Source organism: Diceros bicornis, chromosome 33 (assembly GCF_020826845.1).
Source record: "Diceros bicornis minor isolate mBicDic1 chromosome 33, mDicBic1.mat.cur, whole genome shotgun sequence".
Taxonomy (NCBI): Eukaryota; Metazoa; Chordata; class Mammalia; order Perissodactyla; family Rhinocerotidae; genus Diceros; species Diceros bicornis.
In genome coordinates, this window is record NC_080772.1 from 19,374,901 (window position 1) to 19,397,013 (window position 22,113).

Here is a 22,113-nt window from a genome sequence, read left to right on the forward strand (position 1 = left end):
AATGGGATGGTATTCTTAATTTCTCTTTCTGCTACTTCGTTGTTAGTGTATAGAAATGCAACTGATTTTTGTATGTTGATTTTGTATCCTGCAACTTTACCATATTCATTTATTACTTCTAAAAGTTTTCTGGTGGATTCTTTAGGGTTTTCTTTATATAAAATCATGTTATCTGCAAATAGTGACAGTTTCACTTCTTCCTTTCCAATTTGGATCCCTTTTATTTCTTTCTCTTCCCTGATTGCTCTGGCTAGGACTTCCAGTACTATGTTAAATAGGAGTGGTGACAGTGGGCATCCTTGTCTGGTTCCTGTTCTTAGAGGGATAGCTTTTAGTTTTTCACCATTGAGGATGATATTAGCTGTGGGTTTCTCATATATGGTCTTTATTATGTTGAGGTACTTTCCTTCTATACCCATTTTATTCAGAGTTTTTATCATAAATGATGCTGTATCTTGTCAAATGCTTTCTCTGCATCTATTGAGATGATCATGTGATTTTTATTCTTCATTTTATTAATGTGGTGTATCACGTTGATTGATTTGCGAATGTTAAACCATCCCTGCATACCTGGAATAAATCCCACTTGATCATGGTGTATAATCTTTTTAACGTTGTTGTATGCAATTTGCTAGTATTTTGTTGAGGATTTTTGCATCGATGTTCATCGGTGATATTGGCCTGTAATTTTCTTTTTTTGTGTTGTGCTTGTCTGGTTTTGGTATCAGGGTAATGTCAGCTTCGTAGAATGAGTTAGGGAGCTTCGCCCCCTCCTCAATTTTTTGGAAGAGTTTGAGAAGGATAGGTATTAAGTCTTCTTTGAATGTTTGGTAGAATTCACCAGGTAAGCTGTCTGGTCCTGGACTTTTATTTTGGGGGAGGTTTTTGATTACTGTTTCAATCTCCTTACTGGTGATTGGTCTATTCAAATTCTCGACTTCTTGATCCAGTTTTGGAAGGTTGTATGATTCTAAGAATTTATCCATTTCTTCCAGATTGTTGAATTGGTTGGCATATAGCTTTTCATAGTATTCTCTTATAATCTTTTGTATTTCTGAGGTGTCTGTTGTAATTTCTCCTCTTTCATTTCTGATTTTACTTATTTGTGCCTTCTCTCTTTTTTTCTTGGTGAGTCTGGCAAAAGGTTTATCAATTTTGTTTATCTTTTCAAAGAACCAGCTCTTGGTTTTATTAATTTTTTCTATTGTTTTTTTGGTCTCTATTTCATTTATTTCTGCTCTGATTTTTATTATTTCCCTTCTACTGATTTTGGGCTTTTTTTTTTTTTTTTTTTTTTTGTGAGGAGATCAGCCCTGAGCTAACATCCGCCAATCCTCCTCTTTTTTTGCCGAGGAAGACGGCCCTGGGCTAACATCTGTGCCTATCTTCCTCCACTTTATATGGGACGCCTCCACAGCATGGCCCACCAAGCGGTGCGTCGGTGCGCGCCCGGGATCCGAACCAGCGAACCCCGGGCCGCCGCAGCGGAGCGCGCGCACCCAACCACCTGCGCCACCAGGCCGGCCCCTGATTTTGGGCTTTTTTTGTTCTTCTTTTTCCAGTTACTTTAGGTGCATTGTTAGATTGTTTATTTGAGATTTTTCTTGTTTGTTGATATAGGCCTGTATTGCTATAAACTTCCCTCTTAGAACCTCTTTTGTTGTATCCCATAAATTCTGGCATGTCTTATTTTCATTTTCATTTGTCTCCAGGTATTTTTTGATTTCTTTTTCTTTTTTTTTTTTTTGTGAGGAAGATCGGCCCTAAGCTAACATCTGCCAATCCTCCTCTTTTTGCTGAGGAAGACTGGCCCTGAGCTCACATCTGTGCCCGTCTTCCTCTACTTTATATGGGACGCCGCCACAGCATGGCCTGACAAGCGGTGTATCGGTGTGCGCCCAGGATCCAAACCGGCGAACCCCGGGCCACTGCAGCAGACCGCGTGCACTTAACTGCTTGCGCCACCGGGCCGGCCCCTCTTCTTTGATTTCTTCATTGACCCAGTCGTTGTTCAGTAGCATTTTGTTTAATCTCCACCTATTTGTGGCTTTTCTGATTTTCTTCCTATAGTTGATTTCTAGTTTCATACCGTTGTGGTCAGAAAAGATGCTTGGTATTATTTCAATCTTCTTAAATTTATGGAGACTTGTTTTGTGGCCTAATATGTGATCAATCCTGGAGAATGTTCCATGTGCATTTGAAAAGAACGTGTATTCTTCAGTTTTTGGATGGAATGCTCGGTATATATCTACTAGGTCCATCTGTTCTAGTGTGTCATTTAAGGCCGATGTTTCCTTATTGATCTTCTGTTTGGATGATCTATCCATTGGTGTAAGTGGAGTGTTAAAGTCCCCTACTATTATTGTGTTGCTGTCTATTTCTCTTTTTATGTCTGTTAATAATTGCTTTATATATTTAGGTGCACCTACATTGGGTGCGTAGATATTTACAAGTGTTATATTCTCTTGTTGGATTGTTCCCTTGATCATTATGTAATGCCCTTCTTTGTCTCTTTTTACAGTTTTTGTCTTAAAGTCTATTTTGTCTGATATGAGTACTGCTACCCCAGCTTTCTTTTCATTGCCATTTGCATGGAGTATCTTTTTCCATCCCTTCACTTTCAGTTTGTGAGTGTCTTTAGGTCTGAAGTGTGTCTCTTGTATGCAGCATATATATGGGTCTTGTTTTTTTATCCAGTCAGCCACCCTATGCCTTTTAATTGGAGCATTTAGTCCATTGACGTTTAAAGTAGCTATTGATAAGTATGTACTTACTGCCATTTTTTAACTTTTTTTTCCCTCAGTGTTTTAGTAGTCCTTCTCTGTTCCTTTCTTCTTCTATATCTGTATAGATGGTCTCTTTAGTTTGACCTCTGTCTAAAAGCTCTACTCTTTAACTCCCCTCCTCCCTCCTTTTATGTTTTTGATATCATATCTAACCTCTTTTTTGTGCATTTGTATCCATTACCCTCTTATCATGGAAATAGATAATTTTTCCTATTTGTGGTCTTCTCTTTTCCCCTTAAATCAGTCCCTTTAACATTTCTTGTAGCACTGGTTTCTTGGTGACAAACTCCTTTAATTTTTGCTTGTCTGGGAAATTTTTGATCTCTCCTTCCATTTTGAATGATAACGTTGCTGGGTAGAGTATTCTTGGCTGTATGTTTTTTCCTTTTAGCACTTTAAATATATCATGCCATTCTCTTCTAGCCTGTAAGGTTTCTGCTGAGAAGTCAGCTGATAGCCTTATGGGGTTTCCCTTGTATGTAACTTGACTTTCTCTTGCGGCTTTTAGGATTCTCTCTTTATTTTTAATTCTGGACATTTTGATTATGATGTGTCTTGGTGTGGGCCTCTTTGGGTTTATCTTGTTTGGGGTTCTCTGTGCTTCCTGTACCTGGATGTGTGTTTCCTTCCTTAGGTTAGGGAAGTTTTCATCTATTATTTCTTGAAATAGATTCTCTGCCCCTTTGTCTCGCTCTTCTCCTTCCAGGACACCTATAACACGGATGTTAGTGCGCTTGATGTTGTCCCAGAGGTCCCTTAGACTGTCCTCACTCTTTTTAATTCTTTTCTCTTTTACCTGTTCAGCTTGGGTAATTTCTTCTAGTCTTTTGTCCAGCTCACAGATCTGTTCTTCTGTATCCTCTACTCTGCTTTTGAGTCCCTCTAGTGAATTTTTCATTTCCAGTATTGTATTCTTCATTTCTGACTGGTTCTTTTTTATATCTTCCATTTCTTTGTTGACATTCTCACTGAATTCATCTATTCTTCTCCCCAGGTCAGTGAGCATCCTTAACACTCTTAGTTTGAACTCTCTGTTGGGTAGGTTGCTCATTTCTGTTTCACTTAGTTCCTTTTCTGGGGTTTTGTCCTGTTCCCTTACTTGGAATGTATTCCTTTCCCTCCTCATTTTGCCTCTTTCCCTGTGCTTGTGTCTACATATTAGCTAGGTCAGCTACGTCTTCTGTTCTTGGATAGGTGACCTTATGTAAGTGATGCTTTAGGCGGCCTGCAGTGTGCTTCCCTCAGTTCTCAATGTTCCAGGGGTGACCCTATGTGGGCTACGTGTGTCCTTCTGTTGTGGCCTGTTTGCTCTCCCTGTAGGCGCCCAGGGATGCCGAGTTATGCTCCTGGCCAGCTGTTGTAATGCTCGGCTGCTTGTAGTTGTTGTGGGCCCTTCAGTCTCTTTATCAGGTGTGGGGATCCCCAGCACAGTTGGCTGCAAGTTCTAATACCACATTTGTGTTGCAATATTTCTTTTAAGCGAGTAGGCCCCCAGCGTGGCAGGTTGTTAGGCTCAGGGCCTTACAAATGCTATAAGCCTCCAGCCTTTAGGTCTCTTGTCAGCTCTCTGAGGATTGCAGCTGGGTCGGGCTGGCCTCAGGCACGGGAGCACCCAATTGTTTCAAGCTTTGGAAGGTGGGGCAAACCCCCTGTGTGGGTCTTTGAGAAGCACAAGTCTTCTGCAGCTGACAAGCCCTGCCGCCCACAGCTCCACACACACAGTCAACACAGTCCTACCCCGTCTGTGCGCCCCAACCTCCCGAAGCGGACCCAGTCTCTCCACGGTGGGAGCCCCACACACTCCACCACCACCTCACATTCTCCACCTGCTCCTTGTGCACGCCAACCCCACTGAAGCCGGTTCAGTTGCCAGGCTGCAGAGAATCCAGTCACCAATCTGTGTAGGCCACAAGTTGCCTGAGGGCTTGTTGTCGGGTGGGGCCAGTCTCTAGGGTGGGCTGCCTGCCCTGGCTGAGCTGGATTAAATCGGTGCTCTAGCGGGTGGGGCAGACCCTGGGCTAGCAGGCCCCAGGGAGAACTCCAATTGCGTCTGAGTCAGCACGCCCACCCAGGCCACAACAGTGGCCGCCGCCAATGTCCCAGTCCAGGGAGAGGTCTCACCTCTCACCGAGATGCACTCAGGGCCCATCAGGTGAGTCTCTTTTCGCCAAAGCGCTGTGTACCTTTCTTTCTGGTGATTTTAGGTTGCTTTCTGAAATGGGTGAGTTTGCGCATGGGCCCTTTAAGAGCAGGTTTTAATTTCTTTGTGAACCAGCTTTTCTTGGAGTACTCCCCAATGTTTTAGTAGCAGTCAGATATTATGCCACTTGTCTGGATTGTGCTGAGTCCACAAAATGCCCACAGCGGGAGCGCTCCCTGGCTCAGGGCCCCGCTCCTCCAGGGAGGGCTGTGTACCTGTGGGCTGCTCCCGGGCGGCCGTGAGGTGCTGCAGCTTGTGAAGGTGGCATTTTTCCTCTCCAGAAGGGAGTTTCTGCCTCTTCTACCTCAAGTAGGATTGTCCGTTCTTGCAGGAGTTCCTCTTATCCAGTTTTCAGTTCTGTCTCAGGGGTAATTTTTCCACGAGTAGTTGTAAATTGGCTGTGTCTGCGGGAGGAGGTGAGTTCAGAGTCTGCCTACGCCGCCATATTGATTTCTCCTATCTGTTAACAAATTTTTGAGTGTACAATATGCTATTGTTGACTATAGGTACAACTTTGTACAGCAGATCTCTAGAGCTGATTCATCTTGCTTGACTGAAACTTTATGCCTGTTGATTAGTAACTCCCCATTTCCCCCTTCCCCCAGCCCCTGGCAACCACCATTCCACTCTTTGATTCTATGAATTTGACTATTTTAGATATCTCATATAAGTGGAATCATGTAGTATTTGTCTTTCTGTGACTAGCTTTTTCATTTAGCATAATGTCCTCGAAGTTCATCCATGTTGTCACCTATTACAGAATTTCCTTCTTTTTTTTTAAGGCTGAATAGTATTCCACTGTATGTATTTACCACATTTTCTTTATACATTCATCTGTTGATGGACGTTTAGGTTGTTTCCACATCTTGGCTATTGTGAATAGTGCTGCATCAACATAGGCGTGTTAATATCTCTTTGAGATCCTGATTTCAGTTCTTTTGGATAAATACCCAGAAGTGGGGTTGGCTGAATCATATGGTAGTTCTATTTTTAATTTTTTCAGGCACTGCCATATGTTTTCCATAGTGGCAGCACCATTTTGCATTCTCACCAACAGTGTCCAAGGGTTCCAATTTCTCCACTTCCTGGTCAACATTTGTTGTCTTTTGTTTTTTTGATAATAGCCATCTTGATAGGTGTGAGAGGAGATCTCATTGTGGTTTTGATTTGCATTTCCCTGATGATTAGTGACATTTTTTCATATACCTGTTGGCCATTTGTATATCTTCTTTGGATATATGTCTGTTCAAGTCTCTAGCCAATTTTTTAATCTGGTTATTAGGATTTTTTACTATTGAGTTGTTACTATTTTGGAGCTTAACCCCTTATCAGATATATGGTTTGCAAATATTTTCTCCGCTTCTGTAGGTTGCCTTTTAACTTTGTTGATTGTTTCCTTTGCTGTGCAGAAGCATTTTAGTTTGATGTAGTTCCACTTGTTTATTTTTGTTTTTGTTGCCTGTGCTTTTGATGACATGTCCATGAAATCATAGCCAAGACCAATGTTATGAAGCTTTTCCCCTAGGTTTTCTTCTAGGAGTTTTGGGTCTTATGTTCAAGTCTTTAATCCGTTTTGAGTTGATTTTTGTGTATGTTGTAAGATAAGGGTCCAATTTGATTCTTTTGCACGTGGATATCCAGTTTTCCCAACAATATTTGTTAAAGAGACTATCCTTTCCGCATTGTGTATTCTTGGCACTCTTATTGAAGATCAGTTGACCATTTATGCATGGATTTATTTTTGAGCTCTCTATTCTGTTCCATTAGTCCGTATGTCTGTCTTATGCCAGTACCATACTGTTTTGATTACTATAGCTTTGTAATATATTTTGAAATCAAGAAGTGTGATGCCTCCCTCCAGCTTGATTCTTCTTTCTCAAAGTTGATTTGGCTATTTGTGGTCTTTTGTAGTTCCATATGAATTTTAGAATTGTTTTTTCTATTTCTATGAAAAATGCCATTGGGATTTTGAAAGGGATTTTTTGTAGATCACTTTGGGTATTATGGACATTTTAACAGTATTCATTCTTCCAATCCATGAACACAGGATGTATTTCCATTCATTTGTGTTTTAATTTCTTTCATCACCTTTTTATAGTTTTCAGTATACAATTCTTTTACCTCCTTAGTTAAGTTTATTCCTAGGTATTTTATTCTTTTTGGTGCTATTGTAAATGGGATTGTTTTCCTAATTTCCTTTTGAGATAGTTTGTTGTTAGTGTATCTATATGGCTTTAAGGATTGTTTTTGTTAATTAGTTGGAGATCACACTAGATTATAAAGAGATTAATAAGGATTTTATTGAGAAAATTAAATGACTGTAATTTTTAAAACTTGTAAACTTTAAGGCATTTATAATTATTATTTTGTTGAATTTCACTGGAGAAGTTAAAAATTAATTAAAATTAAAAAATTAGATTGAATCTAATTGTCCCTGAATTCAGAAGAATTTTTGAAATCTATTAAGACAAAGAAAACTACATTATTTTTAGAATAGGCTCAATTTTTGGGTGCGAGCTGGTGTTGAATTCTATGAGTACTTCAATATTAATAAGGTACTTTGGCATCTTTGACGTAATACTGAAAATATGTAAAATACTAGAATCCTTACCCTGGGTTCGGTTCTGCCCTTCACAGCCAGCCAGGGATAAACACAGGAGGAGAAATGCCTTCTGTCCATTTTACAGGTTTCAGAGCGTGAGAAATTCACTTTGCCAACACAGTATCACTCATGGGTATACTGTCAGCTCAGAAAGTCCCGTTCTTCAAAATGATTTTCCACAGTTCATATTCAGTGGATATGATATGGCAGAATCATCAGAGCTCCATGCCTTTCTGCCTCTGCTTCTCCTCTCCTCAACTCTCTGTCCTAGAGTGACAGAGCTCCTAGGATATGCCATCCATGCATAAAGCCTTACCACACTGTTCCCGTTTCCCTCTCCCTGTTCCCCTGGCCTAACCCCTTTCTATGTCCCCATCCTCTGTTAGCTGTGGAACAAGAAGACCATTAGCATTCAAATACTCTCATGGAATGGAGGAAAGGGCTCATTCCAGTGTTGTGGACTACAGAATCTGTGAAGAGTCAGTCTAGGATGCGCCCCAAAATGATAAAGATAACTGTTACACATTGCATTTAGCTACATTTGGTTGCACTAGTTAGGCAAAGGAGGTTGACATGTCCTTTGTAACACAACCTTAGGCATATTATAATGAAAATATTCAGGTGTTGGGGTGTGTACATAAGAAAGGGGACAGGCCACAGAGTATAGGCCACATATGTGGTTGTGATACATTTTTATTTTCTATTATGATGAAAAATGTGATTTTTGCACTGTTACTAAATAAATATACTAGTGACTTAGGTTTCACAATTTACATGGCTGATTGTTGTTTCACTATTTACATAACTAATATCATGCACTTTTGCCAGATATAAAATTACACATTTTTCCCCACTCTCCTGGCTCTATGTTTACATAACTGACACAGTCATACTCAATATGAACCAAAAACAGCTTTTGTTGATAGTAGCTACCATTTTCATATATGAACATTACAGGTAAAATTTCCTAGGAATTGCATTTATCTTTATGCACAACTAAGGAAATAAGTGAAAAAATAACCTAAACAAAAACCTCTTATTTCTTCTCATTTTTTTGTTGAGTAGAATGTTCCCTTTGCTAGAAGTGGTCAGCTAATGAATGACAGCCTGCTTACTTATGTATGAGTTACTTGCATCCTCATTTTTACTGTTTCTTTTCTTGCTGATTTTCTTGGCATCTTTGGATGCTTTCCAATTCATTAGGAATTGTCTTTCCATATTTTTAATTTCTTTTCCATCAAGAAATTCTAGAGAAAAACATATGTCAAAAAATACAATATATAAATATAAATATATAGGTAAAATATATATACTTCTGGTTTAGGACACATGAACTTCAGTTACATCACAGGCTAAAATAAATTTCTTTTTAAAATACCTTATTATACAACTTCTGTATTTTTTTTGAGCTTTTATTTATTTTTAATTACTTTTTTCTGATTTCAAAAAGAATATGTGCTTATTATAAACAACTGAAACATAATGGAAAAAACACAAAAAGGCTCTATAATTATTATCCACACTGCTCCTTCCCATCACTGCCAAAGATAATCACTGTAAACAATCTGATGTATGGTCCCTTTAGGACCATATGTAAATTATATTGTTATTTTAAAAAACAAAATGTTGTCATACTCTACAAAAATTAAATATTATCTATTTATTTAAATAATATTGGGATTATTATTAGGAAAAAGCAAAATATATTTTATGTTAAAGTGAATAAGAAGTTTTATATATGTAATATGGTATTTTAAAAGCACATACAACATAAATAATGCTTATTATATCCTAGGACATAGACTATAATAGGAACAACCCACATAGCTGGCCTCTTTGTTCTATGAAGTGAGATTTCAGCTATCTTTACATTTTGTTCCTTTAAAAAAGTTTTTAAAATTGAGCTTCTTAAATTACATAATTTTTGTATGTTGTAAGGTATATGGGAAATACAGAAATTTTGGAAAAGAAAAAAATTAACATTGCCTGTATTTCAGAATCAGAAATAATCATTGTAAACCACTGATAACACTTTAGTATATTTCTTAGCTTTTTTTTGTTTTCTGTGTATGTATGTGTATATATATATGTGTGTGTATGATATAAAATTGGAATTCTCTATTTATACAGAATTTATTTATTCTACATCCTACTTTTTAATATTTTATTGTGAGCATTTTTCCATGTCTTTCTTTAAATACAGTTTTTTATGGCTGATATGGATACACTATAAAATATTGAACTATTCCCTTATAGGACATTTTATATTAACTTTTTAATCACATGAATACTGGTGGCCTTCATTTAATAAAAAGACTATCTTTTCTAACAAAATTTACTGTATAGTAGTTTTTTTTTTTTTTGATGAGGAAGATTTGCCCTGAGCTAACATCTGTTGTTAATCTTCCTCTTCTTTTGCTTGAGGAAGATTAGCCCTGAGCTAACATCTGTGCCAGTCTTCCTCTATTTTGTATGTGGGTCGCTGCCACAAGATAGCTGATGAGTGGTACAGGTCCATGCCCGGCAACTGAACCCAGGCCGCCGAAGTGGAGCTCGCTAAACTTGATCACTACACCAAGGGGTCAGCCGCTGTATGGTAGCTTTTAAAATTAAATATATATTTTCTCTCATCATCCATGTAATGTCTTCCTCTGGATCCCAGAATGTAGAAAGAATGTAGTAAAATTTTTTAGATCATATACTTAGAGGGAAAATGACAATATCCTGATAAAATATTAATTATACTACTGAAAGTATTAACACTGCCACTTAAATATGATCCATATTGTTATACCCAAAGTAAAAAATAAAGTGATGAAACTGGAAATATAAACTAGAACCATAAACTGTAGAAGTAAAATTGTCTCCATATCTTGTCTCATGTACTTATTTTAACTGAGTAATAGCACTCTCTAAACTATAATTTAAGAAATTGGCTAAATGTTTTATCATCAGACATCTTAGTACTTATAACTTTACATTAAAGGTCATTCCTTTATGCTCAGTTTTCCCAACCACTTGTATTTATTGATGTCTTTCCAGATCTGTTTTTATTAATAATTGTATAATTTGTTAATATATTTTTGGATGTGATATGTGTTAATCAATCATATTTTAAAAACATCTATCGTAAAGATAAGGAATGAAAAATCCAAGTCTTTTACCATAATTCCTTCTTCCTTATGTTAATGTCCCAAACAGAGCTGAGAAACCAGGTTTATGCCTCAGTAAACCTGATTCCATCTTGTTTTTAGATCTTATTTGAGGTTATTAGGTATAGAGGTGGTTCAGGAGGGGAAGACAAGTAATGGATACAAGATCAGAGACCTATGAGATTTGTTTTAATGAATTGCTGTTAACACAAAATTTGCTTCCATTCATGCTCAGTAAACCAAACGTGTGGGTCGTCATTCTTTTTGGTGAGGACTGGATTATTTACAAAACATAAAATGGCTCCCCATAGTCCTTCTTACTGAGACAACATCAAACCATGCCCTCAGTTAACTCTGTGTTTTTTGGTTTTGCATTTAGGAAGAAGAAGGAAATGAGAATAAGATAAGCTAAAATCAAAAAGAATTTGTTCTATGTATATGTGCATAGAAAAAAGACTGAAAGGACGTATACTAAAGAGTTAACAGCAGATTTATGGTGGCATTATGAATGATATTTATTTTTTGTATTTTCTACAAGAAATACATATTAATTTTATAATCATAAAATATGTTATAGAAAAGAAGATTTAAAAAAAACTTTGAATAAATCCTCTTTATTTGGAAATCAGTATACTTATTTCCACATCTTTTACAGCGTGACCTACAGTACTATATCATAGAAATGTTTCCAGAAATGGTTCCTTTTTCTTTTTTTTTTTTTTGTGAGGAAGATCGGCCCTGAGCTAACATCTGCCAATCCTCCTCTTTTTGCTGAGGAAGACTGGCCCTGGGCTAACATCCATGCCCATCTTCCTCCACTTTATATGGGATGCCGCCACAGCATGGCTTGACAAGCGGTGCCTCGGTGTATGCCCAGGATCCGAATCGGCGAACCCTGGGCCACCACAGCGGAGCGCGCGCACTTAACCACTTGCGCCACCTGGCCGGCCCCTCCAGAAATGGTTCCATGAATATCAGCAGATTCTTAATCATCAAACATCAATTGTATTTACTCTGCTTCCTAAGGCAAGTGGACTAATACAATTGTGTGTGGTGGGCAGAGAGGTGAGGAGATGGAGAGTTGGGGGCTGGTGCATAGCAGAATCATCTGTAGAACTTTTAAAAAACATACCTGACTGTTCTCCCTGTGTATTCTGTTTCTTACCCTTGGCTGGTGGGATAAAGTGTGGGTGTGACCCTCAAATATGTATTTTGAAAAATCTCCTTGGATTTTTATGATATGCCCTCTGTCCACCACTCCCTCTTCCAAGAGAACCACTGTACTAGCATTATGATTAATCAAGGTTTACTACAGTTATGAGCTTTGAAATGGTTTTTATACCTAAGTACAGCATGTAACAGAAGTTCTGATATGGGAAACCCTCTCACGAGTCTCCTTTGTGAGAGGGCAGTGCCTGTCTCTGGGATGCTATGCTATGCTATTGGTCCCTATTAAAGTGCTTTGCTCCAGTTCCCCCAGTATAGTGCATATTCAGGAATGTTATTATTTGTAAGGATCTCATAAAGGGACTCCCCACCCTGCTCCCCTTTCAAATTGAAGGGACTCCTATATGTTCTTAGTTCCCATTTGGCAAGTGTCAAGCACTTGATAAAACCTTGATCAGTTTTATGTACAGAACCAAGAGCTAAAGAGTCTCTCGGGATCTTCAGAGGATTTGTGCCAGTAAAGGTTTGGCAAAAGGTCAGCAAATTCTACACATTTATGACTAACTATTTTTTATTGGTAACAGCCACATTTTCTTTTTAGAGAATTATCTGGTGCCTTAATTATTTCTGAACAGCAGATTTTTTCATGCTTTATTTCTCAATTTTAACTTTTGCTCTTATTCAAAATATCAAATTTAAAGTTGACCATTTTTGTAGATCCAGATGTCATATTTATATTTCTGAAGGCTTGCTGATAAATTAACTAAAAAGTTAACCAGGTCTCTTTCTCTAAGAAAATTGTATTAAAATAATGTAAACATGTACCCAGTGATTTGGACACCAGTATCAGTCTGTCTCTGTATTTTGGTTTGAGACAAACAGGATTTCCATTTAGATCCATTTTCCACAGCTTCATCAACTTGTTCAGTAAAAACTCCAAATCCTATAATTAGAGAAGAAAAGGCAAGACACGTGTTTCATAATTATCAGTGTTTCTTTCATGTCAGTTAACTGTTTTTAAAGGTAATTACTGCTTTTCATGGAGTTCTAGCTCAGTGCCAGGTACTTAGAAAGTGTACAGTAAATATTTTTTGGATACAATAGTCTATACTGGTAATAGAGGCGGCTAAAGATGAGGCAAAAAGTGAGGTCCTGAGTTGAGGGCCACAGAACTGTTCTCTCTCACACTCCCTTAAATGGACCCAAGCTGCAGCTCAGAAGCACTTTTGCCCCTCTGGCTGCTTTACGCTGCGGAAGATGCCCTATTCTTAGTGGAGTTTATGGAAGTTTACAGATTAGGGCAATTAAGGAGTAGTAAGTAAGCAGTCCATTGGCATTGCAAGTAATATATAGTTGTTTTTTATTTTATAAAGAATGCATATTCATTTTAGAAATCTGTAAAAAAAAAAAATCAGAGGGGAAAATAGAAGGAGAAAAAAATAACTTGCCTGCTTATCACCCAAAGATCACTTTTAATATGTTATATATCATTCTAGTCATCTTTTTTGAGCATAGCGATTTCTTTTTTAATTGTCATCGTACTGTGGGTACAATTTTGTTTTCTGCATGTCATAAACATTTGTGAGTTTTTATAGCTTACAAGAAAATCAGCCAATTTATATTTCAAGGAATATTTAAGTTATTCCATGGTCTACAATCCAAATGAATGTGAGAAAAACAGATGAATGGCATTTAAGGCCTAGCTCTCTCAGTTTGCCCTCTTCACCTCCCCTTCCTCCCTATTTGGGTTTCTTTTTCCATCCAGTGTCACTATCTTTTTCTCCAATGCCTGTCTTTCTGTCATTCTTTTCCTTCCTTTCTCCCCTTCCTCATGTTTAAAATATGTATATTTTGTTTTAGCTACTATTTAATGAAAGTGAAAATATACTTTGAGTATTTCTTATATATGTCTCCAAAATTCTGTTTTTTATTTTAAGAATCAGATAAGTTTAATCTGTAATGAATTACTCAAAACAAGTAATGCAAAAACTCTTTTTCTACTCTGTAGCCTTCAATTGATTTTTAAAAATTCAATGGCTATAGACAAAAAAGAAAAAAAAAGGAAAACTACCTTCAGTAGGGCAGAAACATTCTTTTAAAGCAAATGTTTTGCTGCTAATAGTAATAAATACTGATAATAACTAATTCTGTGGAGAGCTTTCTGGTTTTCAGAGCATTGCCATATATGTGACCTTGTACATATGTAGGGAGATTGCTATTCTTGAGAATATGGGTGTGAGGATTACAGAGTTAATAAAAATTCCAGAGGAGAGCAGCAGGCAAATTCCTATGCTTCTTCCATTTGTTTTCCTCAAGCCAAGACCAAAATTATCATAAGGTATAAGGGAAAATTAGGAAATACAAATTATACATTAATTCATACATGTTCTTAATTGCAAAGCTGAAGTCAATTGACAGGGCATTGCCTGACATTTTTATTCCCCATATTATTTCCTCACCTTCAAAGCTTGATGCCTACCATTCAGCCTTTTATATCTATTTGACCTATTTGTACCTTCTATCTTATTCTTTGCTCAATCCATGTTTATTGTTACTTAGATATTTCATTTTTCCATTTTTGGAAAAATTTCTTATAGTAAGACTGTATTTATTCCTTAGATTTTAGAAAATCATTATTTTACTATGAATCTTTGATACCAGTTCCCTTCCACATATTAAAAATCCCCACAAAACTCTGTCATATCATGGAGGTAACAAATTTGGAATATCCAGAAATGTGCTTGCATCTACATGAAGAAATGCTGTCTTTGGGGAATAATTATAAGGACAGTTGGTGTCTAGGACCTCCTGCAGAGCAACTGGTAGGTCCTTAATCTTCCTGAGACCAACGTCTTCCTCCATAAAGTGGTAAAGCTATTTCCAGTTCTGGAAATAATGTCCTAGACTGTGAGTATCCAAATAAATAATTTTATGTGAAAAATATAAGGAATTGTTTAAGAAATATACAGGCAATTCCAAACTTCCTGGCACTGCTGCTTACTGTTTGACCTTAGGCAAGTCTGTGTCCTCATTTACAAAGTGAAGATAACTAGGATTAGTTGCAGTGGCATATGAAGTGCCTGGAACAAAGCAGGTAAGTAATAAATGTGTTAATTCTCTGCCTCTGTGCCTGCCCTACCACCCCTCAGCTAATTCCCTTTGTCTTAATTTTAGTCAACAGAGAGCAAAAATTGTTGTAAGTAAGAATAAGCTTCTGACCCACTGACAAGTAGTTGACTTTTTGTAAGAAAGCTCTCTTCAAAAGTTAAAACATCATCCTTCAGTCCTGGGCCCTGGGTTATGCCTTCTCCACAGCATTTGTTCAACATCGTTTGACATAGCCATAATTATCTTATTTTATGTGAGAGTTTCATTGTATTTCTCTTAGCCTTAAAAAACCTCTAAGGAAGGGATTGTGCATTGCATTTTTGTACAGTGTTGCATACGATGCCCATCATATAAAAGTAAAGTAATAATAACAATAAGAGAATTCCAAATTTATATAGATAAAACAGTCCTGTAGAGTTTTGTTAATTGTTCTTCACTTGATAAATGACCCTCGACATACTCCCTCCAGAGTATGTTTACTTAAGACTAAACTAATCCTGTGCTGAAATATGATTACCCTTTGGATACGCTCTGGTTGTTCATTGCCTTCCTGTCTTTAATAAAATGCTTTCACTTTCCTGCCCTTCAATAAGTTACTAAAGGGAGCAGACACTTTTCTGGACAGTCTCTGTTTGATAAATGATCTTGTCATGCCATCACTTACAGGAGTGCTGCAAAATACTGAGGAGCCAATTCTATTTCCCATGCAGGGCTCGTGCCTAAGCTCCTGTATAGGTGCCTGCAGCACGGGCAGTGCTCTCTCTCCAATTAATGACGGCTGCTGATGAACCTGTATTTGACCAGCATGCTCCAATCTTTATCGGAAACGTCTGGCCCAACTGTCCTAGCTAAATCTAAAGACAGCCATTTGTCATCCCCCTGACTGCCTGTCATCATCTGCCTGGGAAAATCTATAATTTTTGGCTTGTTCCTGACTAAACTGTAGAGTGAATAAATTTATCTTTGGGCCACTCTGCTTGTTAGGATCAATATTGAGCAGAGGTTGAATAAATAAGAAACTGGGAAAACATGACAGGCCATAGTGGTTTGTTCGTTTGTGTCTTATAAATCAAACATTTAGTTTATGTAAGAGGCAAGCACGTCAAATTTTTGATTTCCACCATTTATTCTGAAGATGCTTTACTTCATGATAAATGGTGATCAGAAAACCAATGAAGTAAATCACTAATATATCTGACTGTGAGATGAACTTTTTAGATCATTTTATTGATTTAGCAAACTTTGCAGACATAAAAACTGTAGGTAAAGATTTAACATATTTTTTTGTTCTTTCAAGTTTTCATACATATTTGCGACCATGATATTTATTTGACTTAATAGTGTCAGCAAGCTATATAATGCTGGCACTAGTGAAGTTCATGGCTCATCAAGCTACTTGCAGAAATGCGAAAGTTTTATTGTAAATGGTCATTAAAGTATTTAATATTTTAATACATTGATGTATACCTATTTAAAGGAGTTACAGAAAGAAATGTTAACCAAAAGTAAGCATCATTTAAACTAGAGCATTGTGAGTTAAAGAAAGCAGTTTTTAAACTATGGAATATTGTTTTGCCTAAACCGTCTCTTTCTCTTCCTCCTCAGTGGTTGACTTTGCCACCAATTTTATTGTGGAGAACCGAGTCATCCATCCATCGAGTTTTCTCAGTTATCTGTCTTTGGTCTTGCACTTCCTCTTTCTCATTTTTCTCAACAAAGGAAGAGTCCTACCTCTTTTCCCAAGTTAATTCTCTCGATCCCTTCTCCTCTCCACAGGCCTCCTTCTCTTTTGGTCTTCTTTCTCTTGCATTTCCATTTCCAATCTCTCCCTCTCCTCTGGCTTTTATCCTGTCTCTTACCTACCACTGCTACACTTCTTGAAACAGTCCACGACAGTGCTTCTCAAACTTTTATGTGCTTAAGAATCACCTAGGGATCTTGTTTAAATGCAGGCTCTGATTTGTTAGGTTAGCTGAGATTCTGTGTTTCTGATGTTGATGCTGCTGGTCTTAGGACCACATTTGGAGTTATAATAAGTTATAGTAATAAGCTACTACCTCTGCTTCCTCAACTACTGGGCACTCCTGCAGCCTAGTGCTTCTGAACAGGCACTGCTACCCTTGTTACTGAGTGGTACATTGCCAATCTCAGTCTCCAGCCTTTGGAGCATCTTACCCTACTGACCACTCCCTTTATGGCTTTGTGATTCCACATTCTTGCAGGCTCCCTGGGTCTTGTATGAATCTCTGACCCCACAAGTAACAAACCTCTGATGATAGAAATCCCCAATGTACGAGCAGGCTGTTTTCTAAAAGTTGCTTTTGAGAGGAGAACACATCTCATAAAAAATAGTGCTATACCTGGCAGACTGTTGCCTGAGTCAGCCCATAAAAACAACCTATTTAATTGGGAAAAAGCCTGAAGAATATCTGTGCAGTGACAGTGCTGTAAAACCTCCCTATGATGCATCACCATGTTTCCTGAGCACAAGAGCTCCCTCTGGGGAATAGGAGCAGGTGTCCCTGTGGCAGACGGTCAGGGATCAATTTACTTGCTTCTTTTTCTATAATCAACGTTTATTCCTTTAAAACAGTGTTTGTTTACCTTACCTGGACCACAGCAGAATGTAAAATCATGGCTATAAAAACTTTTTTCTCCTTTAACCCACAAGCTTCTCAATTTATACTCAGACCCTTTTCAGAAAAAGAATGGTCACGTTGATGAAAATAGTAAAACATCTGTTACACCAATGAAGGAGGCGTCATCTGTATGTGAGGGGAAGAAGTAGATTTTGTGGGAAGCCACGTTGAGCATTTCATCATATCCTTCCATATCTAGGCAATCTCTTCCATGATGGCAGTGTCAGTGACCACTTAACCAATATGCTGAAGACTCTCACATTCTTCTGTCCACTGAGCTTTTGTCTCATATATCCAATTGTCTACTTGATATTTTCTCTGGAACATTTCAAAGGCAGCTCGAACTCTACATGACCAAAACTCATGATCTTTTCCCTCTCGCTCAAACCTGACTCCAGAGTTCCCTATTTTCTGTCATGCAAGGCAGAAGCCAGGGAACCATTCTTGACCTCTACCTCTTCCACACTCCCTATATCCAACTCACCACCAAGTCCTGTTCACTTTACTTCTTGAACAGTTCTTCAGTCTGTCACTCACTTCATTTCCACCCCAACCCTATTCAAGTTCCCACCATTTCTCACTTCCTAACAAGACTGGCCTCTTCCAATCTATTCTCCACTCTGCAGCCATACTGATCTTTTCAAATTGCTAATCTATAATTACTTCACCTCTAGCTTAAATACCTTCAGTGGCTCCCCACTGTTCTTAGGATAAAGAGAAAACTATCATGACCTATGTGGCTCATCTACCCACCAGCCTCTATTTGCATTATGCTCCGCCTTCACTCTCTCTGCTTCCTGTCTCTCATCTTTGCCATGCTCTTATCTGCCCCAGGTCCTTTGCACATGCTATTCTCTACCTGGTAAGCCCTTCTGTTTTCTCAGAGCTCAGTTCAGCAATCCCTTCCTAAAGGAAGCCTTCACTGAGCTCCCTAACTAAGGCAAATTCCCCTGTTATAGGGTCTCAGAGCCACATACTTCTCCTTTGTAGTCCTTGCCACAGGTGCAGTTTTACATTTGTTTTGGCGTGATTATGTGCTTAAGATCTCTCTTCCTCTCAATGCTGAGAGCTCTTGGAGGCTAGGGACCATATCTGTTTTTTGTTCGCTATTGTCTCTCCCATTGTCTAGCAAGCTCTGCCACATGGTAGGTGTTTTGAATGAATGGATAAGAAGAAATGAATGAATGCATGCATGAATGAATGGATCTGAGGTTAGAAGCAGGACAGGAACTATAAAGGAGAAATTATATGGAACTGTTTCGAAAATTTGCTGACTAGAGGGGCTGCAGACACGGAAGGAAAGAGGAAAGACAGGATTTATCTTTTCTTTTATATCCTCCTCTATTCTGCCACCACCCTTACCTCCCCCTCCTTCACTCAACTGTCTGCCCTGGACCAGCTTTGGACTAGGGAATAGAAGAAATGAGGGCAAGGTTAGAGGATCTTGGGGAAAGGAGTCCTTGACAGCTGTGGGTATGTGGAAGTGAGAGGGAAGGTAATGAAATCCCAAACAGCAGGAAGGACAGAAGCCACTTGGCCACCCAGCTTCTTCTAGGTCTGTATCCTGTGCCTCGGCCTCTGATGTAGCCACTCCACTGTGGCTCTAGGACTCGTAGTAGGCTAGGGCATAGGCATCATTTGGGAATGTCTATATTTCCAAGTGACCCAATTCTCTATTTTCTTTTTCCTTTTCTTATTCCTTCCACAGAGCTCCAGGATTTCAGTTGCCATGATAGTACTTTTCCTTGTTACATGTGTTCCTTTTAATTTTTCTTAAATATCTTTCTTTCTCACTGGTCAAACCAAAATTTTGGTTGGAAGATTCAAAGTTATTTAACAATCCTAGGGGACCATGATTTTTTCATTTTTATCTTATTTCATGTATTTTCCATAGGTGCATTTGAGGAACCTATGGATATCCATATAAAAGCAGCTGCTCTAAAGTGCTAAAAACCTTAGGTAATTATAGTGGTTTTGTTAGGATTCTCTAATGATGACCATTTCTTTTTCCCTATGGCACAAAGCTGTCTGTTGCTGGAAGACTCAGGATGGATGTCAGTGACCTTGTGTATAGCATGTTGAGCTTTTTCTCCCATAGCACAGGGTTTGATGTCAGCAGTTTTTGGGCAACTTCAATCAATGAGCTTAAATATGGAAAAATTAAAGCTGAAAAAGGAGACTCTGACCCCAGGAAAACGTACAGAGAAACAAGTTAGTATTTTGATGCTAAACTTCAACATGTCCTTTGATTAAGCCTTCAGAGGATAATTTAAAATGGACCACAAAAGCACATTTCAAATGAATGCTGGGCAAGTCTGTATTCAGACTTCCAAGAAGCTGTGTCTAGGCATTTTTAATTGCTTGTGTCTTCTTGCTGGAAGTAAAGGAACTTGAGATTTCATTCTCACTCCCTGGATATCTTCTCTCCATGGGAGGGAAAAGCAACTTTTGGCATATCCCAGCCTCTGGAACTTGCTGAATGGTTTGTATTCCTTCCCCAGATAGTTGAATATTTTTTATTGTTCCTGTATTCATTCACTCTGTAAACATGTAGTAGGTGCCTACTATGTGCCTACTATGTGCCAGGCTGAGCTCTAGCGAATCCTGAAGTCAGCAAAAATTTCTTGCTCTTAAAGGTTCTCAGTCTAATGGGGCATATGTGATATATAATAACAGAATTATATTAACCAGTTGTTCCTTACCAATCATTCATTCTTTTTTAAATTAGATTTTTTAAAATCAAAGCAATGCAATCAAATAAAACCATAGGGTTTATAACAAAATTTAAAGAGTACCTTAGGGCTTTTAACAAAACCACTTGCAACTTCTTCAGCTATTTCTACACAGACTTACCTCCACATTGCTAAATAACAACTGCTATTTATTGATTTTTAAATCTCAGATATTTATCTACTGAATTCCTACTATGGAAGATGATTTAATTCTCATAAGTACTACTCCCAACTCCTACTACACTTCCCTTCCCCCATCCTGTCAATAGAGTTATACTAAAATTGTTAATGAGATTAATATTCATTGGCTATTTTATGGAGCTCGCTTAAATATTGTTCGAAGCTAAACCGCGTAATGCACTATTTGCTTCTTATTTTAAAAATTGATTGATTATTTGCTTAGTTTTCTACGTATTTATCACCAATTTAGCCTGCTGCAACCTGGGCTGGCAGACGCTCTCCTAGGACATCCCTTCATTTCAAATTGCCTTCACACTCATTCTGAGAATTTTCTTAGCTTTTTTCCTGTTACCTAGATCCCATGTCTTCCTTTTTTCTGGTTTTCTCTCCTGTTTAGGTGGAACACATTTTCCAAGAACTGCCTAAGAGCAACTACATGGGATGTAAATTTTTTTGAGAGCTTGCATGTTTAAAAATGTTTTATATCTCATAATTGATTGAAAAATTGACTGAGTATATAATTCTAGATTGAGGATATTTTTACCTCAAAAATTGAAGACATTATTCTACTGTCTTACAAATTGAAAAATCTGATAATTCTGACTCCATTTTGATTCCTGATTTTTTGTATTATGATCCTCTTTTCCTCTGTAGAAGCCTTTAGGAACTCTTTACTCCCAGTGTTCTAAAATTTTTTTAAGGATGGACCTGGGTGTGGGTCAATTTTCATCAAGTGTGCTGGCATTTGGGAGACAGTTTCAATCTGGAAACTCATGTCCTTTGGTTCTGAAAATTTTTCTAATATTATTTTAAAATTAACTTTGTTGAGTTATAGTTTACCTACAACTAAATGCATACATTTAAATGGCCAAACCATATACATCCATATAACCACCACCATAATCAAGACAGAATGTTTTTATCATCTCAAAAAATTCATTCATGGACCTTTCCAGTCAACCTCTTCCCATTCCCATCAGGCAACCATTGATCTGCTGTTACTATATACATTTGTTTTTACTTTTCAAGAGTTTCATATAAATGGAGTCATACAGATGTACTCTTTTTTGTCTGGCTTATTTTGCTCAGTATAATGTTTTTTAATTTGTCCTTGTTTTGTGCATCAGTAGTTCATTTCTTTTTATTGCTGAGTGATATTCCATTGTATGAAATAGTTTGTTTATCCATTCCCCATTTGAGGGAAACTTGGTTGTTTCTAAAATTACAAATAAAGTTACTGTAAAGATTTGCATACAGGTATTTGTGTGAATGTAGGTTTTCCTTTCACTTAAATACTTAAGAATGGGATTTCTGAATCATATGGTAAGTACATATTTAACTTTATAAGAAACATCAAACTGTTTTCCAAAGAGGTCGTATCATTTTACATTTTCTTCAGCAATGCATCAATGAAGCCATCTGGGCTTGGAGTTTTCTTTGTGGAAAGGTTTTTATTTATAAATATGATTTAATAGATACAGAGATATTTAGATTTTCTATTTATTCTTATGTCAGTTTTGGTAATTTGTGTCTTACAAGGAATTTAT

General features: G+C 37.6%; 2 protein-coding genes across 4 annotated transcripts in view; one reads left to right on the forward strand and one right to left on the reverse strand.

Moving 5' to 3' along the window:
* Nucleotides 1-22,113, forward strand: part of CSPP1 (centrosome and spindle pole associated protein 1) — a 233,987-nt gene that overhangs the window by 11,780 nt on the left and 200,094 nt on the right. The gene's annotated exons all lie outside the window — the stretch shown is intronic.
* PPP1R42 (protein phosphatase 1 regulatory subunit 42) overlaps nt 8,191-22,113 on the reverse strand; it is a 29,476-nt gene continuing 15,553 nt past the window's right edge. The window contains exons 6-7 of the mRNA XM_058528822.1: nt 12,733-12,850; nt 8,191-8,835 (exon numbers count right to left, since the gene is read on the reverse strand). Of these exons, the coding sequence (XP_058384805.1) occupies nt 8,681-8,835; nt 12,733-12,850 (273 nt within the window). The 3' untranslated portion in view covers nt 8,191-8,680. The remainder of the gene's footprint in view (nt 8,836-12,732; nt 12,851-22,113) is intronic.